Source organism: Letharia lupina, assembly GCF_014066315.1.
Source record: "Letharia lupina isolate WasteWater1 chromosome Unknown contig_6, whole genome shotgun sequence".
Classification (NCBI taxonomy): Eukaryota; Fungi; Ascomycota; class Lecanoromycetes; order Lecanorales; family Parmeliaceae; genus Letharia; species Letharia lupina.
Window position 1 is genome coordinate 685,783 of NW_023502975.1, and position 18,664 is coordinate 704,446.

Genomic DNA, 18,664 nt, shown 5'->3' on the forward strand with positions numbered 1-18,664 from the left:
GCAGGGCCAGCTCGTGTTTGTGAGCTGGCTTCCGTGCGATCAAAGGTTGGAGATCTGACTAACAGTCAATTGAATTACTTCTCTCATGTTTCACAAGCTATGTCACCCAAGCTTCACCCACATATCGCTCTTGCTCGCCAATTGAAAGGCTATTACACTGACATCGCCATTGTTCCAAATCGGACAAAAAGGAACAGTCTCAATTCTATTCTTTGGAGAATTGATCTTGCGATGTTGCTACACAGATCAATCCATCGTCCCTTTCATTCCCCCGATCTGCCAAACAATTCAAGTGACTTCAATTCTGACAATCCTTTGGCCCCCCGCGAATCTCCGATGACTGATAGCGGTTCACAAACGATCATGCCCGCCTTGCTCGTCAACAGAGCTTCAGCGCCTTCAGATCACAGTCATGATGTATTACACCAACTTCCCTGTCAAGGTTACATCAGTCCGGAATCTTCGTTTACATGGCCAAAATTGGAACAATCAGAGACCTTTGGCCATACGTCGTTAGGCTATCGGACGGAGCCAAGCTCTTCTGCTATCCATTCGCGGACTTGTTTCGGAGATGTTGAGGACCAGGCGAAAGGAGATGATAAGTGGAGAATTGGACCTCATCAACAGCTGCCAACACCGTTCTCGTCATTGTCGTCTTCATTCAACAACAGTTCCTTCGAAACAGACCAGGAATTGGCCCCCTCCACTCAAACAAACTCAGCAATTCGACCTCCTATTCTGCCCACTCGAAGCCATCAAAGCCAACTGCGGCCCTGGACGGACTTCACAACTGCTAACGGCTTTGAAGAAACAGGGGCTAGGCCCAGGTATAACCCGCCACAAGCTTATGCCTATGATACCGCACCTTCTTTAGATTCATCATTGTATGCGACCTCTTCAGACCTGCGGACGCCGACTCAGCCCAAGTTGCACCGCCCCTTCCGGGAGACGGAACGGTCCGCCCCACTGGACAGCGAGAGCGAGAGTGAGGGCAAGCAAGGCGAGCCTCCGTATGCGAAGCTGATATATCGAGCGTTGATGGATGCTCCGGAGCACCAGATGGTGTTGAAGGACATCTATGAGTGGATAGCACAGAATACCGACAAGGCAAGAGATCCGGCTTTCAAGGGATGGCAGAACAGTGTCAGACACAACCTGTCAATGAACGGGGTAAGTTCTGCAAACCGCAAAGCGCACTTATTCCGGAGACACTGACATAGATGCAGGCGTTCAGAAAGGTTCCCCATGTTGATCCATCAAACAAAGCAAAGAAAGGCTTCATTTGGGTCTTGGAGCCCTCTGCTGTTGGCGCGGGCATTGAGTCAACTACCAGATATCGCCAGAAGACGGTTGGCAAAAAGAGTGACAATGTCGACCAGGCCGACCCTAAGAGGCAGCGTTCTGGGAGGAAGGGGGGGCGAGCCGCCAGGAAGTCTGCCAAAGTGAGAAGGTCTGCGTGGCTCGACCACGATACCAGATACGGCCGCTACCCAAAAAGCGAGCTTGACATGACCTTCGACACTCGTCCGGACGAGCCGCTCTGCCAGGCCTCTCCTCACCAGAGCTGGAACGGTATAAGTGGCCTGCCATATTATCTGACGCCTCCTTTGTCTTCTACACAGCCATCTTTTCCGGAAAGCAGTATCTACGATTACGGAGGCATGACCGAGAACCCAGAAACTCAACAAAACGGGACCGTCTTCAGCCGACAAGATCAACCCCTCTTTGGGCATCCTTTCAATAGCGGCTGCGAATCCATGCAGCATGACGGCTCCGATATCAAGTTCGAGGATCATTATCTTGCCAACAGGCTTACTACTTTTACTTAGAAGAAGCTCTTTGCAGGTCGCGTAGCATTACGGATGTCGCAAATATACCTAAGATGGTGTGCTAATTTCAAGCGGTGGTCTAATTCGATAGCGGTATCTCCGGTGTTACTTGTGCTCACGAGCGTTAGTCAAGTGTTTGACAACCTTCGACTTGAACGTTTATGCATACTGCCAAGATGGCAAGGCCTTCCCCACCTTTCTGCATATTTCTATTGGACGATGCCGGTGCTTGTGTGTGTCTCTGCATTGGGAGTCTGAATTCAATCGTTTATAAAGTGACTGCCACTGTAGGACATGGAAATTTGTATTTGTACGCAGTGACCTGGACTTTTGATTTTGTCAGATCAAGTTGCTAGGTTATTTAACAACTTCTACAGTCATGCTAAAAGATGGTGATTTGATGAGAGGTCTCACTGCTTCAGGTGAGAACGTCGCCTCACCACTGTGCTCCTGACAACGGACTCGACGGCTTCTTCTACGTATGGGACATTTTTGTAATAACTGATCGCAGAAGATACGTACCACCTCAGCTCCAAATGATGGCGATTTGATATGCGTCCACGATATGCGTCTACGCTAGGCCTCTACGATGTGCGTCTGCTGCAAGATCAATTCGTAATAGGTACTATGCCCTACTGCTTGCAGCAAGAATCAATCAAAACAACCCACACGATCGATCCTGTCCACATGGCTCTGCTCGCTTTGACATAAATGCTTGAGAAGGGTCTGCGAGATAAATTCTTAGAGCACATGTCACAAGGGTCTAGGATCGGATCGCCCCTCTGCCCCTTCGTGACCCGCAATTAACGCGTGTCGCGAACAATCCGAGTCGGACTGCTTGTTGCTTTTCTCTCACAGAGCAATCGGATTTGATCCCTCGCTCCTGGACACGAATGTTGATTTCAGCATCGAGGTGGTTTTGCCCTGCCGTTGTGGCAGGTGCTTGCGGTTGCTTGCAGATCAATGGCACCACGCTCAGCAAATGATTCTATTTGCTACCGCTCCACGGAACACGGCAAATGAGACGTTCATGAATAGGGGCCGGTTGGATGGGACATGTCGGAAAGATCCGATGCAACCGAGTCTTCAGGTCTTCGAACTCGCGCTAGGGGAAGCCGAGATTACTCCCCGGATGTTTGAGAAGGGAAAGCTGAGGACTCGGTTGCAATTATTACAGGACGGACGGGTGTTGGCATAGCTTGATCTGTAGCGCTGACTTGGACTAATACCACAAATTCCAGCTCTCTAGACTACTCAACAGACGCACATGAATGCAGCGATTGTCAGATAGATCACATCGTCCCTGGGAAGGGCGCGCGCTCGATCGCTATAGCTGCAGATCTCCACTTAATCAAGGCCGAGCTTCGGCTTCCTCTTCGGTGCTCTACCCGGTTCTCATCAGACAAAGAAGCGACCATTGGCTGCCAGCTTCTGACACAAGGAAAGCTCTTAGGCCAGCTGCAAAACAGATCGGGTAGGCTAAGATCGTGCAGGGTTTCTGAAAAGTACCAGCTGGCATCATCACTGACAGCTCGGAACTCCTCGTGATGGAGACTCAAGTTGGAACGATTTTCCAATGCAAGGAATCTGCTAAGCCTGGTGGTTGGGGTAAAGCCGGAAGCAGTGAGTTGAGCATGCGAGCACGTAACCAGTTAGTCGCTCGCAGCACCTAGGAACCCAAAAAGGCCACCTGCATGAGACAATATATGGGGAGCGCAGCGGGGTTCGCTAGAGGTCCGTATGGACCACCGTTGCCGAATCTTGATGGCGCTACTCACGATCGACCGTTTCACGAAACAGGTAGTTAACCTTGGCCATTACTACAGCTCGGGGACTGCGTGAGACAACAAAGATGTCCAGGGAGGTTTTGCTATATGGAAACTCCAACGAGCAAGAAAAGCAACAGATTTCCATCGAGAGCACTGAAGAGTACATAGGACGAAGGTTGCACACAAGTCTACTGCCTAGTTGTAGCGGCTCGGTTACAGGTCTGAGGAAGATCGTCGTCTCTATTCCCACAGCATCTGCCGATTGCCATACTCCATGTGCTATTAATTTGAGCCGGAGGAAACGGAAGGGAGATCCGAAGACGCAAGAGCCGCCATGGTGTGAGCCTTGAGTATCTACACTAAGCTCTTTGTGCATTTGACTGTTCGACTCAGACTTTCCCTGATCTAGGCCGTCTTTCCCGGAGCCGTCGCATACAGTCCGTCAAGCTGGGAGATTCAATATAGGCTGGCATCGAACACACGAAGGAAGACAAGCAGGTCGCTAAGATGCCATAACCTGGGTAGGTACCATACATATTTGGATAAACCTAGGCAAGAGCGTCAAGAATCCAGATGTAGTTTGTTTTGGCGGAGGAAAAGAAGAAAAAGCCAACTGAGTATGGAAAATTAGACTGTACGTCTAGATCGCCACCAATTTCTAGCAGCCTCGACCTCAAGCTAATCTTCTCAGATCGTTGGCCAAAAGAAAACTTGGCTGGGATAAGAAGCACGATCACTGTCAAGGAATGTCCAAGGTAAACGTCACTAGGACTTCGGATGACGCAGGACTTTGCATCAAGATTCAGAAATTGTGTTGACAATACTGTCCAGGATTTTTGTCCGTCTATCGGATAACTGTCCGCACCCTCCTCTACTCTCCTCTTCTACATCCCTCTTCTGCGACTACAACCATTGCAGCCACACCAACCGTCCCTCCTGAGTCGATTAATGCGCAAATCTCCCCCTCTCAAACCCGGCGTGCGGTCCAAGCTGCTCTACTACCGCCGAAGTCGTCGTCGTCGCTGATGCAGTCGTACTAGTAGCCACCTGCTCATAACCATCAGCGCGGATCCTCTCAACAGCCCCTCAGAGTCACTGCTTCGAGGCGAAAAGATGAAAAGAGGAAAGGCCGAAGTCGGCAAAGGACCCACCGAAGCACTACTCACTACCGTAGTCATCGACCCTCCTTGAGGCACAGCCGGCGCCGGAACCTCTCCCCCCTCATCACCGTCCGACTCATCCGCAGAAGTACCACTTCCTCCCCCTCATCATCGTCCGACTCGTCATCAGAAAAACCAGCGTCAAGCTCCTGCACCGCACCATCCCCGTCCACAGGCACAGTTTCCTGACCGCCTATACCCCTTTCCCGTGCATTCTGCGCATCCGTCGGAGTCAAGCACCTGCACTGGCAAAAGCAGACCGGGCCGGTCGCATCCGTAGTGGGAGAATCGTCGTCGTCGCAGCCATAGTCCGTGCCGTCGAAGCCAGCCATGGTGACCGACTGGCTGGCAGAGCCGGTGGCGGGGCAGGAGACGAGGAAAGGATTGGCGGTGCAGGCGCTTATCAGGTCGGCTGTGTTGCATAGCAAGGTCTGTTGATGTTCGGATTGTTAGTCCGGTCACGGATGTTGGATCGGGGGTTGAGGTGGGCGGTGCCGAGGTGGATGGGCGCGTACTAAGGGAAGAGCCTGCGCGGCTGCGAAGGGAGTATGGAGGAGAGGGACGGGAGAGGGCGCGCATGGTGTGGTGGAGTTGGGGCTGCGGTTTGATCGTGTGATGGTCGGGATGCAGATGGGGATACTTAGGTCGTAGAGTATCTTATTGATGGAACGGACAAGAGAAGCAAACGAGAGTTGATACAGCAGTAGTGAACGCATAGATTTTATATATCAACCTGTACTCCTATCGCCATGACATTCCATCACGCCACTCACCTTCTAAACAACCAGTCCGTCCAAGTGAAACAGCCAAGATTGTAGAAAACGTGCCTTACCATGCTTCAGATCTCTCAATTAAATCTTAAACATAAAACGCCTATGTGGATACAGTTTCAAGTCCGGAAAATAAATGAGTGGCGGACTCCTGGTGCCGTCGCGCATTCCAGATATACGCGCAACGAAACACAGGACTGTTTTGCGGTTACAGCGTTTGACGCATCGCCAGGGCTTCCCTTTTCTTATCACTTCATATGAAAGGGCTCTTAGGATCTTGTTTCACGAAATCTGAGCACAGAATTGATGAGTGTCAAGATCGCGTGTATGTACGAGGTCGTCCATTTCTTTTCCGAGTCTCACCCGATCCAGAAACCTGGGAAAGCCTGGTTGGCAATACCGATGTTATGCAACCGGCAAAGACTCAATGTGTATATACACCAGAGCGCCAAACAATCAGACCCAAACAACGGAGCGCTTTCGTCTCAATGCAGACCGTGTAAATGCTTTCACTCCGCGTACTCCTTCATCAATCAATGCATGGAACTGCTCTCACCGTATTTCTAACGCTTTCTACTGTTCTTATCATGAGTCCTTGTCCTTATAGAACTTCCTCATGATCAAATGCAAGAACAAATTCACATTCACCCTGACCTTACAGTCAGGGAAAAATTCCAAGAATTGTGTGTTGTTGAACTGCGCTTGCAACAGGTCGTCCAGTGGTATTTGTGCGCTAGCTCCAGGCATCGCAATCGGTCCATTACTGCCTTCGATGCTGAAGACACCGACTTCGTTGCTGGAGATCGTAAGGTCGATCTTGTCCCATTGACGTTCGTTGTAACCTTGCCAAGATACGAGTATACCGCGATTGGCAAGATCTTGGGCTGAGTACTTGAAGGATCCAAACTTTGGCACGCGACCGGAACGTTGTAGTTCACGCTCATGATCCCATTGCTTGGTGAAAGGCATCAAGAAACGTTTCTTGCCTTTCTTATTCTGGAGAGTCACCATGGCTTGCTCGATGTAGTCATTATAGATTTTGAGTTGCTGTTCGAGATACGTGGCTTGGTCTCTGAGGCGGGCGAGGGTGAGATTGACAGTCTCGAGTTCTTTGTGACGTTGAACACGCCGGCGATGTTTTGTGCGTATGTCAACTGCGATAGCATTGAGCAGATCTTGGTAGTGGTTGTGGCGGGTGAGACGGCCATATTGCTCGAGGTGGAGGATGTTCTCAAGAGCGGTGCGCTTAAGCTCTGCATAGCTCATGGAGGCAATGTCAGTGATGGTACCGGCTTCTGCGTAAGCGCCGCGTTTGTGACTTCCAGCTGAAAGTTCCTCCCGGACAAGTGCCTCCCACCGATCCTCGTCTTCCATCGTAATTGGCTTGACCATAATCTCCATAAGGTCGCCTCCCGACTGCACCCTGATGACGTATAGTATACAGCGTTTGGTCTCCATGAGGAGTGCTTTGACTTCAGCATCGGGATCTATCAAATAATGTCAGTCTCGCCTGGGAGATTCTGGGCAGGCAAAGCTTACCTTCAGCTTCGTGCAGCTTGGGGTTCAGCGTGAGGGAGATCTCAGATTTGCTGACGTTCATGAGCTCGTTCTCGTTATTCTTGACGCTACCGAGCTCTCTAATGACTTCCTGTAAGATATCATCTCGCGTTGGGCAAATATGTGACGCATCAGCTGCAACGAGATGATGAACCGCGAATATATCAGCCATTTTAATGTACAGGGTGGGCTTGGTCCGTGAATAAAGGTCGTTAAATTCGTCAATATCGAAGTGGGTCTCAGCGTTCGCGACGTCGATCACTGGTGCCAACTTGTCAGTAGAATTCAAGGCAGGTTCAAGTAATACATGGAACTCACAGCTGCCCCATATCTCGCCGAGACGCTCAATCGACTCACCAACGTAGCTGTTGAGCGGTTGAAGGAAGACATTCTCGCCACCAAACAGCCTGCCGGTGGCGACTTGACCCACCACTTTAGATACTTCCCCAACATTCTTCTTGTGCTCCTGTGACAGCCCTCGATCGATTACCCCGAACTTCTCGGGTTCAGTCAGGGCAGGTTGGAGATAGGCCTTCCACACCCAATGTCCAACAATCTGCAATATGTACCCCTGCTCTTCGTGCTGAAACCTAGAGAGAAGATTCTGAAACATTTGCTGGGCGACGTATCGCACGCCAAAAGGCAGTCTCTGTAGACCGTCCTCGAGAGCAGCAAAGAACTGATCCGCAATGTCTCGAAGGTCTTGTAGATGAGTGATAAATGTCCGTTTCGTTTCTGGATCACGTATGGCCTGCTCGCGTGGTATATCTGGGCTTCGCTGGCTCCTCTGACCTGTGCGCAGTTGCTCATTTTCTATCGCAGACAGGTAAATTTGCATCGGATCGCTTTCGAGATCCAGTTCTGGGTTGTCAATGATGCTGTCTTTAATAATCGGAGATAGTACATCACGCATGTATTTGCGATCTCGTGGCGATTTGATGTAGGCACCAAACAGTTTCGCCCAGAAGAAATTGCCTCTCAGATAATCTTGAATGGAAGCACAATTGTCTATCTCTTCTTTCATCGCTCGTGAGATGAGCTTGACCAGATAGTATTCTTCTCGTCTTTTCTGCGCATAGCCAAAGAGCCCCATCATCAAGTGCTTGACTCGTTCACACTCCTTCTCGGCGGTTGCCTGCTCTCGGATTCTCTTAAAGAGCCGAGCAAGGTACTGAGGTTGGGTCTGTAATATAAAAAAGAGCTCTTGATAGTGTTCCAGCTTCCTTCTCGAGTTCTTGTTGAGGGCTTTGAGATCGAAGGGATCCTTGGAGGAAATGTCCGTGTTCGTAAGAAGGCTTCCCGCATCGCCGCCGAAATGCTTTTGGTGCTTGACGACTTCGTCAAGAGTGATTTTATTTTTTACTAAAAGGGCGATCTTGATGTCCAACTGGGTAATGTACTGATCAGCCATCTCATTTTGCCGCACATGCTGCACAACGGTCTTTCGAAGCCGCTCGAACTCTACTTCTTCGTCGAAGTCAAAGTCACTGTCATTCAGGAGATGCACGAAGCCTTTAACAGTACCAACAGGTGGATTCGTGCCACTCGTCAGACTCTTGTAAGCTTCGCCTTGTATCTTTCCACGAATGAAGCTCTGTACTTTGACGACCTTTTCCATATTGGCTTTGAAAAACCGCTGCTTTTCCGCGAACTTTTCACGGACCTGTTTGCCTCGGATTGCAGCCTGAAATTCTACTATACTAACTTCTTCGTCCTCTAGCTGACTGAGCAGGTAGCCGACATCGGATCTGATCAATAGTCCTTGAGACAGTGCCTGAAGCTGTATGACTTCTGACAAATTTGTAAAGAGGTCCTGGCGGAGACGGGACTGGAGTTTTCTGAGATGTCGACCCCAGAGGTGAGCTTGGAAAGAGATGATCTCGAAGGCGTGGCTTCCCAAGGCTCGGAGATGAGCCATGTGTCTTCGACGCAATAAACAGCCTCGAGCTGCAGCCTGAAGAGCCACGATGTCCTGCTCTGCATTGCTGAGCGAGCATTTAATCCAAAGCATGTCCTGCCGTACGCGATTCCCACGTGCAACGGCTAGGATTGTCGTGATCGGTTTATTTTGGATGGACAGCTCGTTTCTAGTCGTCTGGAGCCGTTTCCGAACGAGCACTGCTCTTGAGTGTGATTGTAACGAGCACCAGGATTCGTTCTGGTCCTCCAGAGCTCTCGCTTGTCGTCCTAGATGTTGTCTTTGATTAGCCGCTCGTGCTGCTGCTTGCAATGTTGTGATCGCATGCTGCGATCTCTCAAGAGCTTGAGCTTGTTGTGCCAGGTGCTGCCTTTGGTTGGCTGCTCGTGCTGCTGCTTGCAATGTTGTGATTGCTTTCTGCGCCCGTTGAATATTATACTGTTCGTCCTGTATAATTCGACGTCGGAGCATTCCTCTGATTGCAGCTTGGAGTCCGTGTACGGTAGCTGAAGCACCTCTGGTCTCTTCGAATTGGCGTTCGACGATTCTTCGTTGAAGTGCGCCTCGTATTGCTGCCTGCAAAAATCGAACGCCAGATTCTTCCCTTCTTGCGCGTATCTTCAGTTGCTGTGTCTCGACCCTGGCTTTCCGCGCTCGCATCAGACTCTGCAGGGTGAGAACCTCAGACTCTCTGCCTCTCCACCATTCTTCTTTGCCACGTTGCCTACTTCGTGCAAGGAAACCTCGAGCAGCACTCTGAAGATTGATGGCGAAACGCTTCATGCTCAAACGGTACTCGGCAATCTCTCGGGCCCATTTGCCTCTTATGATTGACTGCAAATCGACAAGCTTCTCTTCCGCGTCCCATAAGCCTTGCATAGTGTCTCCAAGACCCATACGGATGACAGCTCCTCTGATCTGTGATTGCAAGTCCACAATTGTGATTTCGTGCTCTCCAAGTTCTCTTGCTACCCTCTCCTCTTCTGATTCGACAGGCTCAGGCTCGGGTGCTGGCTCTGGTTCTGGCTCTGCGCCAAAGCTTGCTCCCATCCCAGAGAAACTAGGCATACTTATACCTGCTTTGTCTAAACCTTTCTGCATCGCCTCTAGTTCGTGATGCTCAAATTCGAGTTGACCGACCAAATTGCCAATCCGAAAGTCCACAACGCCTTTACGAAATAGCAGCCAAGATAGAGCATGTATGCAATAGATGACTTTTGGGATGTTTTTCTTCTCATAAAGGTCGATCAGCTCGAACCGAAAAAGTTCAGGAAGTTCCATGTCAGCCAAAAAATTGAAGAAAAGGGCGATGTTGTCGGAGTGACGAAATTGGAGCTTGGGATTACGGAATATTCGTATCGGCTGATCAGGATAGAAGGCCTGCACGATCTCCGCTAACGTGACTCCGTCTCTTAAGGCTTCCTCTAGCCGCACAATTGGGGGTAATTGCTGATGTATGATGTCCTCTATCCATTCCTTGGCTTCTCCTATATGGCAAAGGTACTCGTAGGCCTGCAAAAACTGTCTTTGCTTTTCCATCCAGTTGCTCTCTGACCAAGCCGACCCTCTAGCGCTGCTGGCTGTTCCGGAGCTCTTTGTTGCCCTTGTAGAGTCGGTTCTTTTCAATTGTCTGCGACCCGATAAACCAGCAACTGCGGGTGATGTAATGGGGAACTCCTCACTTGATCCGTTTTGAGCAAACTTGGATAGCGTCCTCAGGTGGCTTGTGGAGGAATTCTTGAGAGTATATAATTCTGGCGAGGTGAGATTCGGCCCGTGAGGACTTGAACTCGTGTGCTTATGTCTCTGAGCACCAGATGTCATGGGCGTTACAGACCCAGTTCGACCTAGCATTGTAGAATTCGCTCGGCCAAGTTGTGGTGCAGCTGCCGGAGACGAGTAGGCGGGTCCATCGTAGTGATATTTTGGCGGCTCTGTGGGGCCTTGGGCATACGGATGCGACTGATACGGCTTCAGTACAGGCGCAGGAGGAGACGAATTTGGGGCCTGTGGCAATGGTCTGAGCGACTGTCTAACGCCCTTGTATCCTCCTGCTCCCGTAAGCTCGGGCTGTTTGATACCTTCTCTCGTTGAAGGCCGGGTTGGGGACGTCTCGCTGATCCCCCTTTTGTGGCCCGCGCCATGATTTTGATTTACACTCGATGCGTTTGAAGACATGGTGCTTGTGCGACTTGGAAGAAAAGGGTTGGAGGACGAAGAGTAGGCGGAAGAGTTGGTGGATGCGTTTGATGCCGTATAGCGCAACGGACTGGATCTGCCTGGGGAGCTGCTAGTGCCTTGCGGTTGGCGAGAAGCTTGGTGATATGACATGGTGTCAGTTGCGATTTCCCCTCTTCATTGAATGCCCGATAGACCCTTCCTGTTGTACGGAGGTTGACACATGCATTCCTCGCCTGGATGCTCTGACAATGGCAATTGTTCACTCAGATAACGCGATCCCTATGGTCTGTCACTCGGCAGCATTGTCGGTAAATGGGTCCACAGACTCTTCGTATCGTTGGTCGTTGACGATCATTTGCGCATAGAGTAGAATGAAAAGACCGCGATGTTGACCGTCATTGTTTACCTTTTTCGCGCTAAACCCTAAACCTTAAAAATTGAGCGCGCCCAGGCCGAGACCCCACTATCAAAATCTCGAAGTCAAGCGTGAAATTTCCTACTTTTCCTTCTCTCTTGGGAGAAGGCAACTTCAACCCGTCAGCATAACCTCTTTATATGAAGGCACTAGTTGACTATATCTCATCGAGAACTCAAAGACACTACCTACATTGTCGGAATCAAAGACATTTAGTTCACTATGACCCTCACAAATGGGGACTTGAGCAATGGCGGCTCGCAGCTGATGCCAGAACAGAAGATCCTAGATTATACAAAAGCACTCGAAGTGCTCCGCGATGAATACCCGAGTGCTGACGGCCTCGACGCGAAAACACTGCTGGACTCTAAGATCAACGGCGGCTTGACATATAACGATTTCCTGGTGCTTCCCGGCTACATCGGTACTTTCAAGCCGCCACGGTCTCGAAATCGCTTGCTGACTTCTGATGCCAGGCTTTGCTGCTTCAGATGTTGCTCTGGATACCCCAGTCACTAAGCGAATCACCCTCAAAACACCTCTGGTCTCTTCTCCCATGGACACAGTCACAGAGCACTCGATGGCAATCCATATGGCCCTGCTAGGAGGATTAGGCGTCGTACATCACAATTGCTCTGCAGAGGATCAAGCAGAGATGGTCCGAAAGGTCAAGCGATTCGAGAACGGCTTCATCCTGGACCCTGTCGTGCTTTCACCGAAGACAACCGTGGGAGAAGCGAAGGCACTGAAGGAGAAGTGGGGATTCGGCGGATTCCCAGTCACCGGTCAGTCTTCCTGTTCGGAACCTACACTGTTTGCTGTCTGCCTTTCTATGATTATCAAACAAATACAAATAACTTTCGTTCATCCAAAACGATCCCATCGTACTGCGGAGACACATTCTTCAACCCTATGAGAAAGCGCCAAATTTGACTTCTGCAGTAACTACCAAGAAAGGTCTCAGAACTGACTTTGGGCAGAGAACGGCTCTCTCAGCTCGCCTCTCATCGGCATGATAACGACCCGCGACATTCAATTCCACCCTGACCTCTCCGACCCTGTCACAACCGTCATGTCCACCGACCTCGTCACCGCCCCCTCGGGCACTACTCTTACCGAAGCTAACGGCGTCCTCTCCAAGTCCAAGAAAGGCAAACTCCCCATCGTCGACCCCACAAATAACCACTTAATCTCCCTTCTCTCCCGCTCCGACCTGATGAAAAACCTACACTACCCTCTCGCCTCCAAGCTCCCACACTCGAAACAACTCATCTGCGCGGCCGCGATCGGCACACGACCAGAAGATAAAGACCGATTGAAGAAGCTCGCAGACGCGGGTCTTGACATCGTCATCCTCGACTCCTCGCAAGGCAATTCGATATTCCAGATTGAGATGATCAAGTATATTAAGAAGGAGCACCCTGATCTAGACGTGATTGGGGGCAACGTCGTCACCGTAGCACAGGCCGCCTCTCTGATTGCTGCCGGAGTAGATGGTCTCAGAATAGGCATGGGTTCCGGCTCCGCTTGCATAACGCAAGAAGTTATGGCTGTTGGCCGTCCACAGGCTGCATCTGTCTTCAATGTTTCTGGCTTCGCTGCGAAGTTTGGTGTTCCCTGTATCGCCGATGGTGGAATCCAGAATGTGGGACACATCGTTAAGGGGCTCGCTTTGGGTGCAAGTACAGTGATGATGGGAGGGTTGTTGGCAGGCACCACCGAATCGCCAGGAAACTATTTCGTCAGCCGCGAAGGGCAACTCGTTAAAGCCTACAGAGGCATGGGCAGCATCGACGCCATGGAAGACAAGAAAGCCGGCGCGGTCACCAAGACCTCGAAACAATCAAACGCAGGAACAGCTCGGTACTTCAGCGAGGGTGATAGGCTGCTCGTTGCTCAGGGAGTGTCAGGGAGCGTGCTGGACCGAGGATCTGTGACAAAATTCGCGCCGTATCTGCTGGCCGGGCTGCAGCACAGTTTGCAAGATATAGGTGTCAAGAGCTTGGGGGAGCTGAGAAGAGGCGTCCAGGATGGCAAAGTGCGGTTCGAGCTGCGGACCGTGAGTGCGCAGGCAGAGGGGAACGTTCATGGGCTACATAGCTTCGACAAGAAGCTCTATTCGTGAGCCAAGGCGGGCGGGACAGGACAACTCAGGGTTTCTGAGCTCAAAAGTGATGTTTTCGGCAGATCGAGCGACTGCCTCCGATATAATGGCCCACAACAAGGGGTGAAAGTGTGATGACAGATTATGTCTAACATGGCGATGGGGATAATATGGAAGTGAGATTCAGACAAATGGAATCAAAAATACCACCTAACCCGATGCGCCCAATGCAACGCTCATGCTATCATAATCATATACTCATAACCCATTACCATTGTCAAACCTCGCCCTCCTCCTTCCGTCCATCGCTCCCGCCATCTACCGCCTCCACCTCCATCGCACTTTTCCTCCCAACCCAACCTCCAATCAGCAACGCCGCCACCCCAGCTCCCACCAAAGCCAAGACAGCCAACGTCCACCCCATCGTCTTCCACCCAGATCCCTGCGTCACAAACCCGCCCCAAATGGGTCCGACGAGCATGCCGCCCGCGAAAGCGGTGTTGAAGAGACCGTACGCGGTAGCATACGCGCCCCTCCTGCCGAAAACCCCCGGGTGGGATTTCTCCTTCACGTTGATGATGTAAGTAATCTCCGCCAGCAGCGGCGTCATTGCCATACTCAGCGCCACCCCCAGACATGAGAGCAGTGCACAGAGCAGCACTATCTGATCGATACCTCCATGATTCACGGCCCGCATAGCGACGAGGAACGGCACCGCGAGTAAGAATCCCAAGGTGGTGGGGACACGGGGGCCGCGTTTGTCGCTCCAGTATCCGATTAGGGGCGCCACGAAGGATGGGAGGATCAAGGGCAGGAATATCAGACCGCCGCCTGTGGAGCCCCATCCGAAAAGACGGTGGACGTAGAGCGGGAGGACGGCGTCCCAGGCTGTAAGGAGGGTGGACTGGATGAGGCTGCAGAAGAGGGCGGCGAGGAGGCGGCGGGAGCCGAGGAGGGTGAATACTGGGGGGAGCTGGCGTTTAGTGGGAAAGATTGTTAAGGGGGGTGCGGACGATTCTGGCGCTGACGCTGTAGACGGTGTATGCTCCGGTTGATCCATGGTGGTTTGCGGGCCTGTAGCTTTCTCGGATAAAGTCTTTGAAGGTGAAGGCGGAGACGTCTCGGGTTCTGCTGGCACCCACTGCTTCGCGATCTTCTTCTCCACCAATACCACTCTGAGAATAATATCCAGAACAATCAACCCAAACGCCATAAAGAAAACACTATAATACCCGGCCCTCGCATACACAACTCCCCCCAACAAGGGCGCCACGAGCACCGCTACAGACATGCTCATACTCACATAACCCATTGCCTGCCCAATCATTTCATGATCCACGGTATCGGCTAACAGCGCCAGACCGACGGTCCAGACGACGGCAGCGGAGAAACCTTGCAGTAAGCGGCCGATGATGAGAAGAGCGAGAGTGGTACCTAGACAGAGCAGCAGGGTTGAGCCAAGGAGGGCGAGGAGTCCAATTAGGAGGGGGAGACGCCGGGAGGATGTGTGATCAGCTACGTAGCCGCATATTGCTGCCAGGGTTTAGTATGCGGTCTGTAAAGGGGGGTGAGATTAGGGGGGGGGTTACGGGAAGCACCGAGGAGAGCAGCGCCATAGACGGCAATGAGGACGGAGACCCAGTGTTGGACTGTGGATGAGGAGTCAATGTCAGGTGATTGGGAGATGCATGCGATTTGGGCTCACCATCTGCTTCGGCCACGCCAACGCGGGTTGTCAATGCGAATGGTATTACTGGGACGATCTGAAAAACATGTAAGAAATACTGAGGTCGCCTGGAGATATATGACCAACATGGACTTACTATGCCGTAGAGAAAAATATCCTAAACAAGCAGAGGAATTAGTCGGATTCTTGCCCAAGCAATGTTTCGACATTGGGTCAACGTGAACGTACGGTAAAAACAGCGATAGAAACAGTACCCAGTATGAACGAATACGAAGATCTATATTTCAACAGAGGCGGCGCTTTCGAAGCATCTCTCGATCTCCATGCCAAGATATCCCGCGTCATGACGTTCGAATCGAAATCAAAACCACGTTAGTATTTCCTCCCAAAGCCGGTCAAAAGTCCGCCAACGATGCAAGTAGATGTCACGTATTAATACAGGGCATGAGAAACAAGTAAGGTCCAATGCTTGCAAGCCATGGCAAGTATTTAGGTAGGAAAGAGATATCAAGGACAAGAAAGAAAATCATATATACACAACATGGTTTGAAAGATATCCCGCCGTTGACTAGACTTGGTGCAAACCCCAAGCGCAGAATGGAAGGAGCGTGGGAGTGAAGAGAGGCGTAAAATTCGCCACCAAGGGAAGCACTTGCCTAATCGAATCTAGCCGATTTCAAGGCTCCAAAGTCACCTCACTTAAGTGACACCATTCCTTTCACTTCCTGTCCCTGCTCCAATGCCTCAGAATTTAACCATAACATCTTCTTCATATGCAATGTCTATCTACACTCCCCATACACTCTCCATTTCCTCAATGCAGATAAAATAAGGAGAGAAGCACCTCCATGGGCTAGACCATCACTTCATAAAGTAATCAGAACTCCCGCTCCAATTTGTATCCATGCTAGGTACTCCAAACGACTCTCTCGCTCGCTCCGAAAAGGAAGAGTAATCACTGCTGCCATGACTTTCTACTCGACTGCAGCAAGTTGCCCACATTGATGAAAGAGCCCGGTCCACCGTCTTCGCTAATCATATCCACAAGCACCACAGTTTGTTTGTACACGCGTTCCAGTGCTGTGGAGGATGATTTGCCCAGGGAGACTAAGGTTCTTTGGTGTCAGCACATTTACCTCACTCTCAATAGCTTCCCGTCTGGAAAGAGGAATCTTACCCAAGATAGCACTGTTCAGCCCCTCCGCAAGCGGCACCCTCTGCTCGCTCTCCAACAGTTTGCCTTGCGGACTCTTCCTCGGATCTGGATATGAAAACATCGAGAAGATATCCGTAAAAGTGTCCGTCACATGCTTCCTTCGATCATCCTTGAACTCATGCTTGAGCTCTTGCCCGTAGCGTATTATGACCTCTAGCAACGTCTGATACTTCAAGCCCCAGTTGTCCCCTCCGGCTACTTCTTCCGTATCCATCCGGTCCCAGTCGTCATTGTTGTGATGGCCGCCGTCTTTACTTGTGATAGGCTCATCAAGATCCATGTCGGGTTCGAAGCCGTCATCTGAGACTGCTGTTGAGTGGCCGTTTGTCGTGGTGGACTTGGTCTGTTTGGATGTAGAATTGTCGAGGAAATCGGTACTTTGGCGCATCATCTCTATGAACTTGCGGCAGCGGAGCTTGAAGTAGATCTGGTGATTGTCTTGTAGGACTTGCGGGTAAAAAGCGTTGGTGAGTTTGATGGCTTTGTCGATGTCACCGTCGAGGATGGCCGTGCGGATCTCTAAAAGATAATCAGTGGGGTGAGTTCGTGTGATATTCGGGACGACTCTTACGTTGCCTGTTCATAGCATCGTGGTCTTCTTCTACGGACAGGTAGCCCTCCAACTTCGATTCGGATCCGCCTCTCAGCGCTGTTGCTTCTGCTCGTACTTCACTTGCAAACGCTCTAGCTGTTTCCACGTATCCATCGTGGGAAAGGTACTGAGCCACCAGCGCCTTACATAGCTCGTCTTTGTTTAAGGTAGGGTGTAGATTCGATACGTCCGCGGCGTTGATTTCGTCGATGATACTCTGTCTCTCGCGCTATACCCTGTGAGCTTCTTCCTCACAATACGGAAATCTAACGTACTGAAACCATTCGATCTATATCGAACATGAAAGGTCTTTGACCAAAGTTAACACTCAGATGGGCGTGCGGCCGTTTCATGCCCACGGATGGGTAAACCTTGACGTCTCTGAGATCCCGAAATGCATTGCCTTCAATTCGATTCAGCAAGTAGACGCAGGGTGACGTAGACTCATTTACCTTGAAAAACACCATTCTTCGTAAAGAAGGCGCAACCCTTCATGAAATTGACACCACAGCCTATGACATCTCCAGACGTAAATGTAGGCCCATAAGGCTTCCCTGGAGTTGCAGCACAAAACGATTTCCCATCATCTCCATGATATGCCCAGCTCTCCGGCTCCCAGCCTGGGAGCTTCTCTAATGATGCACTCGCGCCGGAAAATCCAACTCCAATCATGCCCTCCTTGCCTCTGGATATTATGCTAACTTCATAGTAGTAGATACCGCATTGCGCAGGCATTGGGTTGTCCGATCTCGTAGAAGCAGCCTCGTGGTCAAGAGTCTTCGAAGGTCCAACAAATTTGACGTCCTGGCCATCTGCTGATATCTCCAACCCCGCATTTTTGTCCGTTTCAGCCCATTTCGAAGGTAGTGGTGTCACTCCGTCATCCTCCACTTCGGGTTGACGTTCAATGATCTCATACGTCATACCACGATGTGAAGGTGCCATTTTGTGTAGGCTGACGCTGCTGGAGCTGGTTGAGAGAGATCCCGGTTTGGAAGAGCGAGTAAGCAGTTCATCGGCCTGAGCTGCCAGCTTGGCCTTATGTGCAGCTTTCAATTTCTCCATGTACTTGGACTCTTTGAGATACGATGGCTCGAAGAATCCCAACATGCCTCCACTGCCGGATGCACTATAGCTTTGACTCGGGAATCGCGGACTTGAGAAGCTGCCTCCTCTTCCCCACGAGCTTGGGATATCCATTCCTCCTTCCACACGCGTATCAGGATCAGAGATTGGCTGAGGTATCCTTGACGGCTGATCTAAGCTTGTAGAGTGCGTATATGAACCTGTATTCACTATGCGCGGTAGATGCCCAGAACTAGATGAGATCCCTGCTGTTCCGGCGGCTACTGATGCGTAGGAAGATCGCCGTGGCATAATACCAGAGGTAGGGTTCGAATATGAAAGGTGTGGAGCTCCAGGAGAGCCTTCGTTGGTCATTTCCAGGCTCCTCTGTCAAGAGGACA

General features: G+C 50.9%; 6 protein-coding genes across 6 annotated transcripts; 2 read left to right on the forward strand and 4 right to left on the reverse strand.

Moving 5' to 3' along the window:
- Positions 1–363: 363 nt before the first annotated feature.
- On the forward strand, positions 364–1,829 carry HO133_009097 (uncharacterized protein; the record flags this gene model as incomplete). Its single annotated transcript, XM_037299958.1, has 2 exons — positions 364–1,170; positions 1,227–1,829. 2 exons carry the CDS (start codon positions 364–366, stop codon positions 1,827–1,829), a joined length of 1,410 nt encoding a protein of 469 aa, XP_037154784.1.
- A 2,943-nt stretch (positions 1,830–4,772) lies between these two features.
- Positions 4,773–5,090, reverse strand: HO133_009098 (uncharacterized protein; the record flags this gene model as incomplete). The annotated part of the gene is made up of 2 exons (XM_037299959.1): positions 4,773–4,973; positions 5,019–5,090. 2 exons carry the CDS (start codon positions 5,088–5,090, stop codon positions 4,773–4,775), a joined length of 273 nt encoding a protein of 90 aa, XP_037154785.1.
- A 1,023-nt stretch (positions 5,091–6,113) lies between these two features.
- HO133_009099 (uncharacterized protein) lies at positions 6,114–11,181 on the reverse strand (the record flags this gene model as incomplete). Its single annotated transcript, XM_037299960.1, has 3 exons — positions 6,114–7,015; positions 7,068–7,346; positions 7,404–11,181. The coding sequence occupies 3 exons, from the start codon at positions 11,179–11,181 to the stop codon at positions 6,114–6,116; spliced, it is 4,959 nt and encodes a 1,652-aa protein (XP_037154786.1).
- Positions 11,182–11,821: 640 nt separating this feature from the next.
- On the forward strand, positions 11,822–13,724 carry HO133_009100 (uncharacterized protein; the record flags this gene model as incomplete). The annotated part of the gene is made up of 3 exons (XM_037299961.1): positions 11,822–12,023; positions 12,076–12,384; positions 12,580–13,724. The coding sequence occupies 3 exons, from the start codon at positions 11,822–11,824 to the stop codon at positions 13,722–13,724; spliced, it is 1,656 nt and encodes a 551-aa protein (XP_037154787.1).
- Positions 13,725–13,980: 256 nt separating this feature from the next.
- Positions 13,981–15,735, reverse strand: HO133_009101 (uncharacterized protein; the record flags this gene model as incomplete). Its single annotated transcript, XM_037299962.1, has 5 exons — positions 13,981–15,236; positions 15,293–15,352; positions 15,409–15,466; positions 15,527–15,547; positions 15,619–15,735. The coding sequence occupies 5 exons, from the start codon at positions 15,733–15,735 to the stop codon at positions 13,981–13,983; spliced, it is 1,512 nt and encodes a 503-aa protein (XP_037154788.1).
- Positions 15,736–16,345: 610 nt separating this feature from the next.
- Positions 16,346–18,638, reverse strand: HO133_009102 (uncharacterized protein; the record flags this gene model as incomplete). The annotated part of the gene is made up of 5 exons (XM_037299963.1): positions 16,346–16,497; positions 16,568–17,125; positions 17,178–17,427; positions 17,474–17,601; positions 17,651–18,638. The coding sequence occupies 5 exons, from the start codon at positions 18,636–18,638 to the stop codon at positions 16,346–16,348; spliced, it is 2,076 nt and encodes a 691-aa protein (XP_037154789.1).
- Positions 18,639–18,664: the final 26 nt, after the last annotated feature.